The sequence below is a fragment of the Miscanthus floridulus genome, unplaced genomic scaffold (assembly GCF_019320115.1).
Source record: "Miscanthus floridulus cultivar M001 unplaced genomic scaffold, ASM1932011v1 fs_660_1_2, whole genome shotgun sequence".
In the NCBI taxonomy this organism is placed as follows: Eukaryota; Viridiplantae; Streptophyta; class Magnoliopsida; order Poales; family Poaceae; genus Miscanthus; species Miscanthus floridulus.
In genome coordinates, this window is record NW_027097074.1 from 87124 (window position 1) to 102775 (window position 15652).

Here is a 15652-nt window from a genome sequence, read left to right on the forward strand (position 1 = left end):
GGTTGCTCTTCCTAGAAATTACAGGCTTCTAGAGTTTGCTAAGTTCACTGAGTAAGACAGTACAAGCACAATAGAGCATATCAGTCGGTATCTTACACAATTTGGTGAAGCATCAGTTGAGGAGGCCTATCAAGTCCGTTTCTTTTCCTTGTCCCTATCAGGGCCAGCCTTCACTTGGTTTTCATCACTACCAGTCAACTCCATTGCCAATTGGGTAGATCTGGAAAAGAAATATCATACATATTTTTATACTAGGACTGGAGAAAAGAAGATTACTAATCTGACAACTATAAGACAAAAGACTAATAAATCGGGCAATGAGTTTCTTTAGAGGTTTCGAGAGACTAGGAACTTATGCTTCTCATTAAACTTGGCTGATGATCAACTAGCTACTTTAGTCGTTCAAGGAATGCTACCAATATGGAAAGAAAAACTGTTAGGATAAGAATTTGACAACTTAGGTCAATTGGCTTAATGAGTGGCAATGCTCAATAGCCAATTCTAGAGTATATGTAGAGGTACCTGATTTCAGAAGAGCACTACAGTGACCGAAGCTTATGATCCATACTCAGTCGATGACGGCCATGAAGATGAAGAAGAAGAGGTTGTTGTGGCTGAATGGAATTGGAGCAAGAAAATAGTAATGGTGCCAAATCCTTGGAGAAGAGGAGTCGAGAAGAGCTATGACTTTGATGCTATAAAATCAGACAAGCTTTTTGATTTTTTGCTTGAGAAGGGGTAGATCAAGTTGTTCGATAATCATTGTATGTTGCCCCCTGATCAGTTGAAGAATAAGAAGTTCTGCAAGTTCCATAACGCTACTTCTCATTCCACTAATGAATGCAGAATTTTACGGTAGCATATACAGAGGGCTATTCAGCAAGGAAGGCTTAAATTTGATACGCCTCAAAAAATGAAAGTTGATGATAATCTTTTCCCAGGAGATCAAAATATAGTCGATGTTAGGTTGCTCAAAGGAAAGACTAAGGTGCTAACATCAACCAAATCAAGAGAAGCTGGAGCAGTCGATCCCGAGAGGCAAATATTGGTCGATGAATACAAAGAAATTAGAAGACGTCATGATAAGCAAAAGAGCCGATATGAGCAGGGAGAAACGTCAAAAGCAGGGGCGATAAAGCCGCGGGTTACATCTTGAATTCTGTTGAATAAATGGTAGCGGTAGAAGAAAAGGATTATTAGCGTTGGTTAGAAAAGCAAGAGTACCAGCGTCAACAGGAGAAAGAGAGGTATGAAAGAAAGCAAACTGAATTGTATTGGAGTTGTCCTTTCTTCAGACATTGCTAGAACAAATGTTTGAAGTTGCCTACTAGGAGTAATTTTCCAGAGTGCAACGATCAGTATTGGGAGTTTAGGCAATCTCAAGCCAACCGCCGGTCTATCCATGCTCAAGATGCATATCAACATAATAACATGGATCGGCGCTTCAAAATGGAAGTATTTATAATCGGCTGGGAAAAAGAGTTATCGATCAAGATTGGGCTGATTATGAGAAAGGCAACGAGAGAGAATATGTTTGGCAGGCAGGCTAATGGTGTCAAGGAGGTTTGACAAGAAGCTAGAAGAGAAGGGTGCAATGCCTAAAGAATAAAGAGTTGGAACAGGCTTAGGCATCCAGTAAACCTCAAGTATGGAGTGATAAGCAAACAGCCGATAGAAAGCAACCATCGGCTAATATTCAAATGACTTTTCTGTTGCCATTAGAGTTCAGAGCTTCGGCAGATCAAGAAGTTTATTTGGATTTCGATGAATCGAAGTATGAGGAGATGGTTGCTAAGTTAACGGTTATACAACAAGCAATATTTGATAAACCAGTTAAGCATCGGCACCTAAAGGCTTTATATGTAAAATGTTTGGTTTATGGGAAGCCGATGAATAAGATATTGGTGGATAGAGGCACTTCTATCAATCTCATGCCTTATACCACTTTTTGTAAGCTTAGCAAGGGACTAGGAGATCTGATTGAGACTGACATGATGCTTAAGGACTTTGGAGGTAATGCGTCTAAGATCCGGGGGGCAAAAAACGTCGAACTAACAATCAGGAGTAAGACTCTGCTCACCACATTCTTCATCATTGATGGAAAAAGGTCGTATAGTTTGCTCCTTAGTAGTGATTGAATTCATACAAACTATTATGTACCATCGACCATGCATTAGTGTTTGATTCAATGGCATAGATATGATGTCGAACTGGTTCGTGCGGATGAGTCTGTAAGTATTGCAACAACCGATCCAGTCTTTTGGGAGCTAAGAGACTTCGAATGCTTTTCTGGCAAGTTATGGGAAGGATGCTTCATTAGAATCAATGATGAAAGCCAACAGTCGATGCAAGTAATCGACTCTGAAAGTTTGTTTTAATAAATAGTCATGACTTTCTATCGGCCGTTGGATTAAGGGAAATAAGCATTAGTTCTGAGTATGTATTTAGGCTGATGTGTATAAACACTAAATGGGATCCTAAGTGTGAGTCAGAATTGATAGATTTCTTAAAAGAAGTTTTGTTGCACTTAATGAGGTGATTGCTCTGAGTCGATCAATTGTTTAACCTTTGGTTTGAAGAGTTCTGGTGCAACCTATCAATGGTGATCGACGAAAAATATTTAAAGGGATGTTATCCTACCATTTGATCAATACTTGATAGCCGATTCATTTAGTCATCAGCTTTAATAGCCGATATCGGAGAAGGTATCGCCTCTAGTTCAAAAAATGAAAATCTAAAATGAAGATCTTCGAAGACATAAAAGCCGGTATGATATGTATCGTCTCTAGAGCAAAAAATAAAAACAAAGACAGTCATACACAAGGGCATTGCACTGAGACATATTCATAAAAGAATAGGAGTCTTTGTTCATCAGTTTACCCTAAATACAAACTAATCAAAGACCTTGTTCACTACATCCTGAGTGGATGTAATGTCCACAATGGCCTCCGCGGCAACGATGAATTCTTCGAGCAGGTCCTCATGTTCCTCAGGGTCGTCGCCCATCGGAAAGCTAGTCTCCATGGCATGGAGCACATACCCGGTTTGGACTTGCACCACGGTTAGCGCCACTAATGTGCCATGACGAACGCCGTGGAGGGTGATCTCCTAAGCACGGGCTAGTATATCTTGAAGGCGAGCATTGATGAGGGAACCCCAAGCGTTGATGGCATCCGCGGCCGCGTTCACCGCTAGTTGGAGAGACTCCGACTGCACCATCAGGGCTGGTGATCATAGAAAACTATCAAGATAAAGACAGTAGAAATCAGAATAGAAGCATTCATAGAACTCATCTTACCTACCACTGCAGTGTCAAACTTAGCCAGCCACGCTCGAATGGCACTAGCCTCCTCCTTAGCCACATTAAGGACTGCTTGGAAGACCCCTAGATGGATCTCAAGCTGACCATTTTTCCGAATTGCCTCGAAATAGTGGTCCTCAGCCGCCCTCCATTCTCAGAAGAAGTGTCGAGCATCATCACCGTTATACTAGTTAGAAGAATCCAACGACGAAGCCGGCATGGAAGATGCAGCGTTAGAGGGCTTGCCAGCCCTGGGGAGGGGATGAAGACTGACATTTAAGATGAACCTATAAGTGAGTCAGAATAGTTCATCATCACAAGTAGAAGATGTTGATCTCACCTCATGCGTCGGAGGCGCTAGTTTGTTGGCATGTTCTCCTCTGGAACCTCCTCTGCCGCACGCTTGCCACGGTTCTCCTCACTGGCCATGAAGTTGATTGGATCTATAGGAAGAGAGGAAGGCTGCTATAGAGTTATGCGAGGGCAAAGAAAAGCAAAGGAATAGGAACGGTTGCAAGTGTGGATGTGTTCAAGGCTAGAGCCCTCAGCTGGTATTTGAAGCCATCGAATGAAGGAGTGGATGCCTCAGGACGTGCAAAAGGCAACCCAATTAATAGGAGGCGAAGCATCACCTCGCTAATACCTAAGAGAATACGACACCAGATGACTAAGGATAGAAGATCGAAGGGCTCTCTTAACAAAGGCCGTGTTTTCATACCTAAATGGGATTAAGACCGGGAGTCTGGAATTGGCTATTTTCAAAATCATCTCTTTAGCCAGAACAAAAGAAAATACAATGAGACAACGGAAAGTGTGGTTGTCATTGGTTTTACACAAGACATATGTTGATATACGAATTATAAGTCTAGAACATCCTGGATTGCTTTCAACACTTCTAGCCGAATAGCATCAGCTTCTGTGATCTGTTGTTTGTCTTCTTTGGCTGATCTAGGAATGCTCTCGAAGCTACTTCAGATGGCCCTACCTTCTCTAACTTTGACCAGCAGTTCTCGTTTCTTTTGCTGAATGGCGTCAGGTATTTGAGCCAGGGTGGACTTGTGACAATCAATGGCGGCCTTCATGTTTCCTAGTTCCTTCTCAAGTTCTGCACGCCTGGCTTCTAGTTGAGACAATTCTGGATCAATACTAAGGGAGGAGCTCTTCAAGTGATTAATCAACTGTGATAGTTCTCTTGTCTCTTGCCTGTTAGAGTTCCCCTTGGCCAATAAAGTTTTACAATCAAATAGATTCCTCTAAGCCTGTTTCACCTTTAGGACCTAATCTTCAAAGATAGAAAAGAAAGACAAGACTCTGGAGAGAACTGGGGATGGATTACCCTTAATGGTCAAGAAGACTCTATGCATTGGATCAGTATCTTGGACCAAATCGGCTATATTCTTCTCAAACATTGGCAGGACATCTCTTAGCTAATTCTTGGTCTCTTTTGGCAAGGTTTCCTTGGAAGAAGTGGCTGATGAACTAATTTCATCTCCATCAAGATACTCATCAAGATTGAAAGAGTAGCTCAAGGCTAGAAGATCAAATGCCAACATTTAAAGAGAATCTTGATTAAGAGGATTGGATCAGTTTATGATGAAATGAACAGCGAGATGAACGGAATACCTTTTTCGTAGTGGCCTCCACCTGAGGAGAAGGGATATCTGATGATGCACCAAAAGCATCTGGTTGAATCAGCTCCGAGCTTTCAACATTGGTATATGCAATGTCAAATTTTAGTTCATAATTATTGTAGAAGAATAAAGGGGACGTTTAACTTCACCTTCAACGCTGGTAGGATCCTTAAGTGGACTGTTAGGCTCCTACTCTTGCGTGGGTGTTTCTTTAGGCTGGCATTGTGAAAAGCCAGATGAAGAATGGAAGTCGAATAGATTAAAAGTTAAAGAAAATGCTCTAACAAGCATCAAGAAAAACTCACATTTTCTGCTGTTATGGAAGCATTGGTTATTTAAACCACAATCGGCTCCTCTTGAGGATCAGCCGATGGGGGTTCAGTTGACGCTAAGTCAAACGCCTAGGATAGCAGTCCCGCACCTAGAGCAGGTTGGGACACAATGCTCGATAGCTGTGAAAGAACAGGATCAATAGTTGAATATCATTTTTAAGGAGATAAATTATTTACCTGAGCAGCTGATGGTCTCATTCTGTGGAGTCTCTTCCTAGTAGTGGTTTTTTGGATTGTCCCATGAGCTGTCTTGCGCTTTGAAGATTGATGTGTCACGATAGTGGAGGCAGCATGAGTTTTCATCAACTTCTTTAGTGAAGGGGCAGTCGATCCCATTCTTGAAACTAGGAACGACAACGAGTAATCTATGGGACGCCCCTTCCTATCCAAGCTTAGAGGATCAAATTCATTATTCTAAAAAGGTCAATTAGAACAGTTGGTAGAGGAATTCATCGAACAATTTTCTTGAAAAGAAATGGTAAGTTACCTCTCCGTCAGAAACAAATTCTCCATCCAGAGATATACACAAAGGATGGACCAACCCGTAGAAAAGATCATAGTGTCATTCTTGCCACCAAGAGTCAAAGAGAGTAGAAGAGGAGTTGACTCTGATCTAGTCGTGCACACAAAGGGAAGGAAGGTCCGATCCCAATTGAAACACTCTAGAGGCTTCCATCACCTCACTGATGTCTTCTCTTGGCTTCAATATGTTTCTGAAGAACAATTGGGGGGGGGGGGGCTGGCCAAAGCCAAACTGACAGGCTATGAAAGATGGATTATAGAACTCATAAGTCAGGAGGTTGTCTGGAAGGGAGGAGCCTATAGCTATTTTGCCACGATCGTGATAGAATTCGGTGGAGAGAACGCATGGCTTGATGAAGGAATTAAAAATTGCAGCCGCCGCCTTGTCCGAACAGCCTGACTCAAATCGAAACTTGAATGGGAAGGTTAGCTCATCATTTTCATCATCGTTGTATGGTAACCAAGTCAGGATGCCTACATCAAACCCCCTGTAAAACTTCTTGATGGGATGGCCAATGTCAAAATCAATTATTATGGTCAATGCAACCCACCATAGCTCATGCACCGCCGAGTTCTTCCTTCTTTACCTCTATATTTCTCATCAAAATTGGAGAAAGGGAAACTCAGGCTTCTGAGATCCAGCCTTGCAATCTTATGTATATACAGGTTGAGCCACATTTATATCAACCACCAAGGGCCACTGATGGTATGCACTGATTCATTCTTCAATAATTGTGCGGCTACCTAGTATATCAGATGATAAGCAGCTTCTAGCAGATACTTTCTAAGAGGGATGTTCTTGACTACTGCTAGATGCTCTGCCATGAGTTTATGATTATAAGTCAGATAACAAGATGACCCACAGAAGATGAATCTCTCCAACCACATATTTAGAAAGGCCACATATTTCCTTTCACCAACAGTCGATTTGTCTCCGATATGGTTCAGAATATAACTTGCCCATCCTGTGCAGTCTGATATTTTGGCTAATTTCTTGGAACCAGCACTCAAGTATTCATAAGGATGCACTGACCCAGTTATCCTAAGGCCGGTCAACATGTAAACATCGGACAGGATAACAGTCATCGGGCCATGACCAAAGACAAAAGCATTTAAGGTACTGGACCAGAAATAGGACATGGAAAATCAAGAGTGAATCATTCCTCTCCATCCCGGACAATAAAAGTGTCAAACATTGATTCAAATCATACACCTCCCAATCTCCACCATTTTTCTCGGATACCCTACGAAACCAATTTCTCTACCCCTTGGGCATTTTAGGCCGGTTTCTGAAAATGATTTTGATAGTCTAGGAGGATAAATCCACTATAGACCGTTTGAAGGAAATTTGGTTGGTTTCTTGACGGATGAAATCAGATGGATCAGGATCACCCATAGGCCCAAGAAAATAAACATTGGAAGTAACAACTAATACCCTATGATTGAAAGATGTGTTAGCCCCATGATCTTATTATTGTATAACGGCCTGCATGATTCTGCCTCATGCCCCACTGATATTAGTAACAAGTTAGGGTCGTCGAATCTATTGTTGTTTCTACGGCCTGCATGATTTTATCTCATGCTCCACTGGTCATAGCGATAGATGAGATCTAATATGTTCATTAGATTTATCTTTATTAAATGGTTAAATGATGATAAGCTGTTTCTTTTATATAAAAATGGATTTGGTTATTTGTAGTCATTGGCTTAGCATAAATTAATCATTGCTGACATTCTTTTGCCATTGACTAATGTTTGTCTAAATAACAAGATCTATCCTGAGCGACAATAGATTTATCTTCCATAATCTCATGAGCTTTTAATTAATTTATTCTTATGAGTATGCTGGAATCGATTATTTAGTCGATTTCCTTCTATATCGGCTCTTAGAGCCCCCACATTCAGGACTGTCTGGCAACATAGCATGTTTCGCCTTAAATTATTGATTAACTTTCTCTCATTGTCAATTGCAGGGTTAAATTGACTGGCACGTCTTGGGAGGAGTGCGCAGGATCGACCATCCCTACGCTGGAGCTAGGCGGATCTCTAGCTCCATCGAGCGGACCCTTCCGGCTTGCTCATGTGCCCTCGGCATGGGACGAAATTTTATGCTGACACAACCAAATCCCTGCAGAAATCGACCGCCTCCGGCCTAGGGGTTGCGATCACCGGTCGACAGGGCCACAACCTGCTTTTGTACATCGCTGCACACAGCATGCCTCGGGGAGGCGGCAGCAGGTCGTGGCGGCCACATCTGAAGGTGCTCGAGGCCAAATTGTAGGACGCACAGCACCTCTCTATGCCGATGCTAGGACAGAGGGCGTGAAAACTGCTAGCAAAATGACGTGGATGGGAGGAGGAGCGCGGGAATTCTCTATCAAAATGGGGCACGAGCGCGAGAAGAGAAGCACGAGAGAAGATTGGGGGGGGGCACCGTCAATTTGCACATATGAGGGGCGCGGGCTGAATTTTTCAGAGCGGACAAATCTTGGGGAAGGTTTGGGAAGTTGTTGGAGCGGTGTTTTTTTCTCTAAACACATAAATTTCAGTTTTGGGGTATTATTAGCCTTCTCTTAAAGATGCAAGAGAGACTTACTACTAATAGCACTTCTAATTCTACTAGGATTGCGTATAGAATTCTACTCGTAGAGAGCTTTACAGGGGACTCTTTCTTATAAATAAAAGGTGGAACCATGGAAGTCATAGATATCAACTAAACTAACACGGTCTCATGCAAGACTCGTGAGAGTAATTGTATCTAGGAGCAATTTAAAAGATTTAGAAATGCTATATAATACATATGTGTTTTAGCAAAAAAACATATGGATTTTTTTGGCCTCCTCCAGCCGCTGCTCGTAGATGTCCAACAACTTCTCTAGGTCCTTCTTCCTCTGCTCGAACAACTTCAACATCTCCTCCGCCTTCTGCAGGCTCGCCTGACTCTGGCTCGTTGCCGGCTGCTGCGACCCGGCCACACCGCACTTGCTGCTGGACGCGTCAGCGTTGCTGCCCATAGCGACGTCCCTGGCGTTGAACCCGTTGTCGGTGCCGTTGCCATTGTTGTCGTTCTGCTGCCTGGGCAGGGTGGGCGGCAAGATGGCGAGGCTATAGACTATCTCGGCGCTGGGCGAGTCGAAGCTCTGTGCCTCCGTCTGCAGCCACTGCTCGATGGATGCATGCTTCAGAGCGCCCGTGCCGATCAGGTCCGGGTTGCCCTGCTTCGCGTCCGCGTCGGCCATGGCAGTGGCGGTGGCGGCGGCGACGGCGATGACGACGGATCTATGATTTGTCCTTTCATAGAAAAAAATTATGATTCGTGATTTGTGATCTGTGGAGGCTGGAGGTAGAAGAAGGGTGGGGGCTGTTGAATCTTAATCCTATGGTGAAAAAAAATCATGTGTTGAAACTGCATAAAACATATGGTTGTTTAGTAGACGGACTCTAAACGATTAGAGTAGCTACAATCACTTATACTGCTTTGGATTTGGAGTTCTACCTATAGAAGTTAGGCCTTGTTTAGTTGCTCCTAACTCCCAACTTTAACACTATAAAAAAAAAGATTACCCGTCACATCAAACTTATGGTACATGCATGGAGTACTAAATGTAAACGAAATCAAAAACTAATTGCACAGTTAGGTTGTACTTTGCGAGACGAACGTTTTGAGCCTAATTAGTCAACGATTGGATAATTATTACCAAATACAAACAAAATGTTACATTACACTACAGTACACACAGTAAATCCGACGGCGCCAAATTCAGCCAACTAAACGTGGCCTTATAGGTTTTGTGGTTGGTTTCATCAAAGTTCTATTTTTCATCAAAACGGTCCGAGGCTGCTAACAGAACCGTCCCCTACAGGCTACGGCCCTACTCCTGCCTAGGGTTGGAAGCTTCTGTATGGCCTCCTCGGCGGTCGTGCCCCGCCTCGCGGGCGAGGCCTTGCGGCCCAACGTCCTAGCCTCCGCAAATGGACTCTCATCCTCGCGGGTAGCCGTTACGCGCCACTGGCGGGGCCGCGGCGTCCGGTGCTGCACGGCTGGTAGCTCCGGCGGGGGCGCCGGCGCCGGCGCCGTGGTCCCCGGGGAGGAGTTTGTGGGGTTCTTCCGGGAGGCGTGGCCGTACATCCGGGGCCACCGTGGGAGCACCTTCGTGGTCGTCATCTCCAGCGAGGTCGTGTCCGGGCCGCACTTCGACCGCGTTCTGCAGGTATTGGAATGGTTGCTTGTGATGTTGTATTTTTGAGCATTTTGGATTGGATTCATCTGATGATTTCTTCAGAGGAATAGTACATTTGAGGTCCTGCTGTGTATTTTTGGGTTGAGCGTTGAATTTGATTTAGCTGCTTTGTACCAATTGGCCAGCTTAGTTTTTGTTTTTCTCTGCAAAAATGGTCCGACCCAAATAATTGAATCGTTTACATCAAAAAATTATGTTGGTGGATTATAATCTTTTCCATTCAGCGTGCTGGATCACACAGTTGACTTCAATGATTGGGATGGGAATTGAGCATCACGGTCGGTTAACAATTTGAGGATCCTGAGATCCTGACTGGGATGCCAATTGTAGGTTGAGGCTATAGTTGTGTTTCTTTGTTTGGCAGCAAAATTGTATTGTAGACCATATATAATAAGAAAAAAAAACAACACTACTAAGGAACAAGGGGGCTAGACAGCATCAGTTTCCTGTTAGGTATTAGTTCTGTGTTAATCTTATTCTAAGGATGAGTGTTTTGCCACAGCTTTATCTTCTTTTATTGTCATAAGAAATTCATGTCATGGATTCCTCCTTTAACCACACTTTTCTTTTTAAAAATACGCAGGACATATCACTTCTTCATGGTCTGGGGATTAAATTTGTTCTTGTTCCAGGAACACATGTTCAAATTGATAAGCTGTTGTCAGAACGAGGTCAGTTCTGTACAACACCCTCCACCATTCTATTTGCACATGCCTGTGCTCATAAAATTCTACCAGATTTTAAAACAAACCAGCATATAGGATGGCTACTAATCATATAAAAACTATTATAAGAAACTTAGAGAATTGTTTAGCTGCTGTGGCATATAGTTTTCTTAGCCATTTGGCCCTCAGAGCTCCAGGTCAATATATTTAATATGCTTGCAGATTATCTTGGCTATAATTAGAATTTGGTGAAGTGCATACATTAGTCAAAATCTGAAGCTTTGTTAGCCTTCAGTTGCTTTTGATTGCACGCAGACTAACTTTTTTCTACACTGTTCTGTCCTTTTGCTAACATCTATTGGTTTGATGATTCTTACTGCATCTATATATCTCTTGCTTTCCTATAAAGCATGTGTTTAGCTTATTAAATTTTGTGTAGGGAAGAAGGCCAAGTATGTTGGTCAGTACAGAATTACTGATAAAGATGCGAAAGATGCTGCAATGGATGCAGCTGGTAGGATACGGTTGACGATAGAAGCTAAACTTTCTCCTGGTCCTCCAATGTTAAATCTCCGTAGGCATGGTGTTATTGGACGTTGGCATTGTCTTGTGGATAACATTGCAAGTGGCAACTTCCTTGGTGCTAAGGTGAATATCTATTAGTAGCTGAGCTTTTGAATATCTGACTTCCATGTAGTTATTATATATTTATTTCGTAGCATATTCTTTGTGGATTCCAATGTTTGTAAATGGCTCTTCATAAGAAAGATAAAACACTATTTTTCTTTCCTAACTTTTCATTACACCATAATAAAATCATACAATCCATAGTGAAACCGGATGCTCCACAAATAGGAGTATGGTTATTATTTGTGTTCATTGTCTTGCTTTGTTTGTGCTATTTATTAGCTCTGCTGAACTTTACTCGACTGCGCAATGGCAATACTGAATATATGTTTTTCTTTGGCAGAGAAGAGGAGTGGTTAATGGTATTGACTATGGATTCACTGGTGAAGTTACGAAAATAGACGTTTCACAGATAAGAGAAAGGCTTGATAGTAATAGCATAGTTGTTGTCAGCAACATGGGGTACTCTTCATCAGGAGAAGTGTTAAATTGCAAGTATGCTTTCTTAATAATTATTATTATTTTATGTTTTTTCGTATGATTGTACAAAAAAAATTTGTAGTTCTATTCTTACCACCAAGTCGAGCATAATATCATATGAATGACATGTGCAACTGTCCTATCTTGCAATTAATTTTCATAAAACCTGCTCCGTTGCATATATTGCAGCTAGCATATACTAAACAAAATTGTTTTGTCTTGTTTGCTATAATTCAGCACCTACGAGGTTGCTACTGCATGTGCTTTAGCCATGGAGGCAGATAAACTTATCTGCATTGTAGATGGTCAGATATTTGATGAGCATGGGCGAGTCATTCATTTCATGTCTATTGAGGAGGCAGATTTGTTGATTAGAAAGCGTGCTAAGCAAAGTGATATCGCTGCAAGTTATGTCAAGGTTGTGGATGAGGAAGGCATCAATTCTCTGCATAAAGGGGACAATGGACCATCATTGAGTGCCAAGGCTCATATTATAAATGGGTATGCTGCTGCTTTTCAAAATGGATTAGGTTTTAACAATGGAAACAGTATTTATTCTGGTGAGCAAGGGTTTGCTATTGGTGGTGAAGAACAGTTAAGCAGATCAAATGCTGCTTCTTTTCAAAACGGATTGGGTTTTAACAATGGAAACGGTTTTTATTCTGGTGAGCAAGGGTTTGCTATTGGTGGTGAAGAGCGGTTAAGCAGATCAAATGGCTATCTTTCTGAGTTGGCTGCGGCAGCATATGTGTGCCATGTAAGTGTTTTGCCCACATGATACTCTTTATTCTGTTATAATTATAAATTCTGTGGCCCTGACTGAAGACTAATATTTTTCTATATAGCGCCTTAGTATGTACATTCACCTTTTAAAAGTTATCCTGTACAAAGCAGTAAAATTGTCTTCTGAATTTCCTACCTACAATTAGTGTTCTTGATTAATATATAGTGATCATGCGCTTCGTATATGGGATCTGCATGCATGGTTGATGCTGTGCTTCCTGAAGTGTTTTCGTAAGGAAGGCAGTATGTTGTAGTATGTTATATGCATGCAGCTTCTCAACTTACTGGCTGTTTGCATCATGGGATAAGAGGATGGGAATGGGATAGGGATTGAGATATGAACTTGGTTGAGAATAGAGTTAATATATTGCAAAATGGGAAGGGTGGAGGGCTGGAATTAATGTGGCTTCTCAACTTACTGGCTGTTTGCATTGTGGGATATAAGTGGATAGGGGATTGATATATGAACTTGGTGGAAATAGAGAATTAATATATTGCAAATTTGACAACTGGGAGTTCAATACAACTGGCAGCTTGGTTGGCTCTGGTTACTTACGCACTATGGGATTTTTTTTTTGCTCTTGGGTAATGGTAGAAAATATTGCGAAGTGGGAGGATGGAAGGCTGGAATTGACACAGCTTCTCAACTTATTGGCTGTTTGCATAGCAGCAGCATGTTGTAGTACAGTGGAGCATGTAGCTATGAAGTTCACCTGGAGATTACAGGGTTGAGCTTAGTTTGCGGGAGCTGGGAGGAAACATGTGCTGTGATCTTTGCATTTTTCTCTTTCTACAATGAAAGCAGTTGTCCAGTGCACAGCTACTATATTGCGTTGGAATGTTTAAGCTTACAATTTGGAAGCCTCTATTTGTTAGCTTGACTATCTATTTGTTCCTTCCAAATGTCAGGGTGGCGTTCAAAGAGTTCATATTATAGATGGATCTGTAGATGGATCACTGCTATTAGAATTGTTTACGAGAGATGGAGCAGGAACAATGATAGCTAGGTATTTTGAAGCTCTTCTTTTATCAACTTTTTGCTCAAATTTGTTGTTTTAGAGTTCATTTCAATAATCCAGTGCCTGCATTATCTTTTATCAACATGGGTGCTATATCCTAGATATGTAGTATAATTCGTTTTTGTAGTCCTTATTACTAAAAGAAACATTTTCATATGAGTAATGAAATGCCTTAGTATGTGTCGAGTATGGAGATATTCTTGGCTGAAATTTATGCTTGTATAACAAATGTTTGCCATGAAAATTTTGAAGAAATAAGCGCCTTTGGAAATTTAGCATCTACAATCTGTCATGGGAGTTCCCTAATCCTTACCATATGTTTTCAGGGATGTTTATGAAGGAACAAGGATGGCTACAGCGGAAGATCTTCCTGGCATAAGAAAAATTATTCGGCCACTGGAGGATTCTGGCGTTTTGGTGCGGAGAACAGATGCAGAGGTGAGTTAGTGGATAAATACTTTCGATTCTAACATTCTTTTGTATCTTCCTTGCGCTATGCTTTAATTTTGTTCTTGCTACTGCTATAATGGATCTTTCTTTTCTATTCTCTTCAGCTTCTTGAAGCGTTAGAATCATTCTATGTTGTTGAAAGAGATGGTTCAATCATCGCTTGTGCTGCTCTATTTCCATTTCCCGAGGAAAAATCTGGTGAAGTTGCTGCAATTGCTGTATCTGAAGAATGTCGAGGAAGAGGTCAGGGGGACAAGTTACTTGGTATGTTCTTTGCTACATGGATAATCAGAATCCGTTCTCTCTTCATTGGTTATATTGCAACCCTCTGCCAGGTTGCCACAACCATTTCTCCAACACCTGCGCACATGTTCCTTTGTGCGCTTTCTCACATGCGCACACAATCCCTAAATATTATAACAAGATAACAGTCCACCTACCATTAATGTGGTGTTAAAGTGGGGGTCTCTGTTTTTTCAGTTAGCGTATCCTTTTACCCATTTTAAAGGAGTTTCAGTCTTGTGGCATTTTTAATAGAACAGGCTAAGAAGTCCTATTTTTTTGTTGCTCATGGTGGTTGTCATTCTACAGATTATGTCGAGAAGGTGGCATTATCCCTTGGTCTCGAGAAATTATTCTTGCTTACTACACGAACTGCAGACTGGTATTTACCTTTGTTCTTCTCTTGACTCATTACTATGTGCAAATAGTATTTACCTTTGTTCTTCTCTTGACTCATTACTATGTGCAAATAGGAGCAATGCTCTGGTTTTCAGTTTTCTGTATGCTTGCTTCTACCTTGTGCTTAATTTTGAACTGTCGCAGGTTTGTGCGGCGTGGCTTTTCAGAGTGCTCAATTGAATCTATCCCCGAGCAGAGGAGAAAACGTATCAATTTATCCCGTGGATCCAAGTATTATATAAAGCAGCTGCAACCAAAGCCTGCTGGGGTTAACGCCAACAATTTTGTCATCAGATGACTCAGCATGCACTGAGCTGGGTGCCACAGAAGATATCAGCTAAGATTACACCAATTTTGCGCTTGCCCAATGGCATAACTTCACAAAGAAACAAAACACCATTTTACTGTCGCTGTATTTGAGAGATGATATCCTCCTTGTTTAAGTGTGTGAAGGAAGTTTGTTTCGCCAATAGAATCAAGGCAGAGAACAAATAGCTGATTGAATTATATGTAATGTAAACTATTAACAAGCAATACCAAATAGAGGCATGCAGTCAGAACTAGTGAAGCAATTGGTTCTATAGTATCCATAGATGTGTCAGTCTCCCCCAACAATCCTAAGGTTAACCCCCGCAGGGCAGATAGGACACGTCACCCCAAAATCTCCTAGCCACAAGTTCATTCGGTACAGTCTCCCAGCCACAAGTTCACTCGGTATAAAAAAATCTTACCAGCCACCCCCTTCTCGCAAAAAAGAAGCCGCCTGGTCTCTCTCTCTCTCTCTCTTAGTCTTCCTAGGTGGTGGCGGGTGTGGCGATGGCGCACCACTGTGGGTGGCTCGGCGGCGGCCCCTTCCCCCTCCGCCTCCTTCCTCCCTCTCTCTGCTCTCGACCCCCCCCCCCCCTCTCTCTGTCTCTCCA

The 15652-nt window shown here is 42.0% G+C and overlaps 2 protein-coding genes across 2 annotated transcripts; one reads left to right on the top strand and one right to left on the bottom strand.

The window, feature by feature from the left end:
* Positions 1-8593: 8593 nt before the first annotated feature.
* On the bottom strand, positions 8594-9025 carry LOC136532567 (uncharacterized). Its single transcript, XM_066525151.1, has one exon. The coding sequence runs from the start codon at positions 9023-9025 to the stop codon at positions 8594-8596; it is 432 nt and encodes a 143-aa protein (XP_066381248.1).
* A 605-nt stretch (positions 9026-9630) lies between these two features.
* LOC136532569 (probable amino-acid acetyltransferase NAGS1, chloroplastic) lies at positions 9631-15300 on the top strand. Its single transcript, XM_066525154.1, has 10 exons — positions 9631-9997; positions 10611-10698; positions 11132-11340; positions 11663-11814; positions 12037-12556; positions 13492-13589; positions 13928-14039; positions 14156-14315; positions 14643-14715; positions 14877-15300. The coding sequence occupies exons 1-10, from the start codon at positions 9689-9691 to the stop codon at positions 15028-15030; spliced, it is 1875 nt and encodes a 624-aa protein (XP_066381251.1). The 5' UTR covers positions 9631-9688; the 3' UTR covers positions 15031-15300.
* Positions 15301-15652: the final 352 nt, after the last annotated feature.

Excerpts from the sequence above, each read along its gene's own strand:
- LOC136532567 (XM_066525151.1), bottom strand. The coding sequence starts at position 9,025 with ATGGCCGACGCGGACGCGAAGCAGGGCAACCCGGACCTGATCGGCACG.
- LOC136532569 (XM_066525154.1), top strand. The coding sequence starts at position 9,689 with ATGGCCTCCTCGGCGGTCGTGCCCCGCCTCGCGGGCGAGGCCTTGCGG. Across the intron at positions 12,557-13,491 it reads CGGCAGCATATGTGTGCCAT|GGTGGCGTTCAAAGAGTTCA; the intron begins GTAAGTGTTTTG and ends TCCAAATGTCAG. Across the intron at positions 14,316-14,642 it reads TCAGGGGGACAAGTTACTTG|ATTATGTCGAGAAGGTGGCA; the intron begins GTATGTTCTTTG and ends GTCATTCTACAG.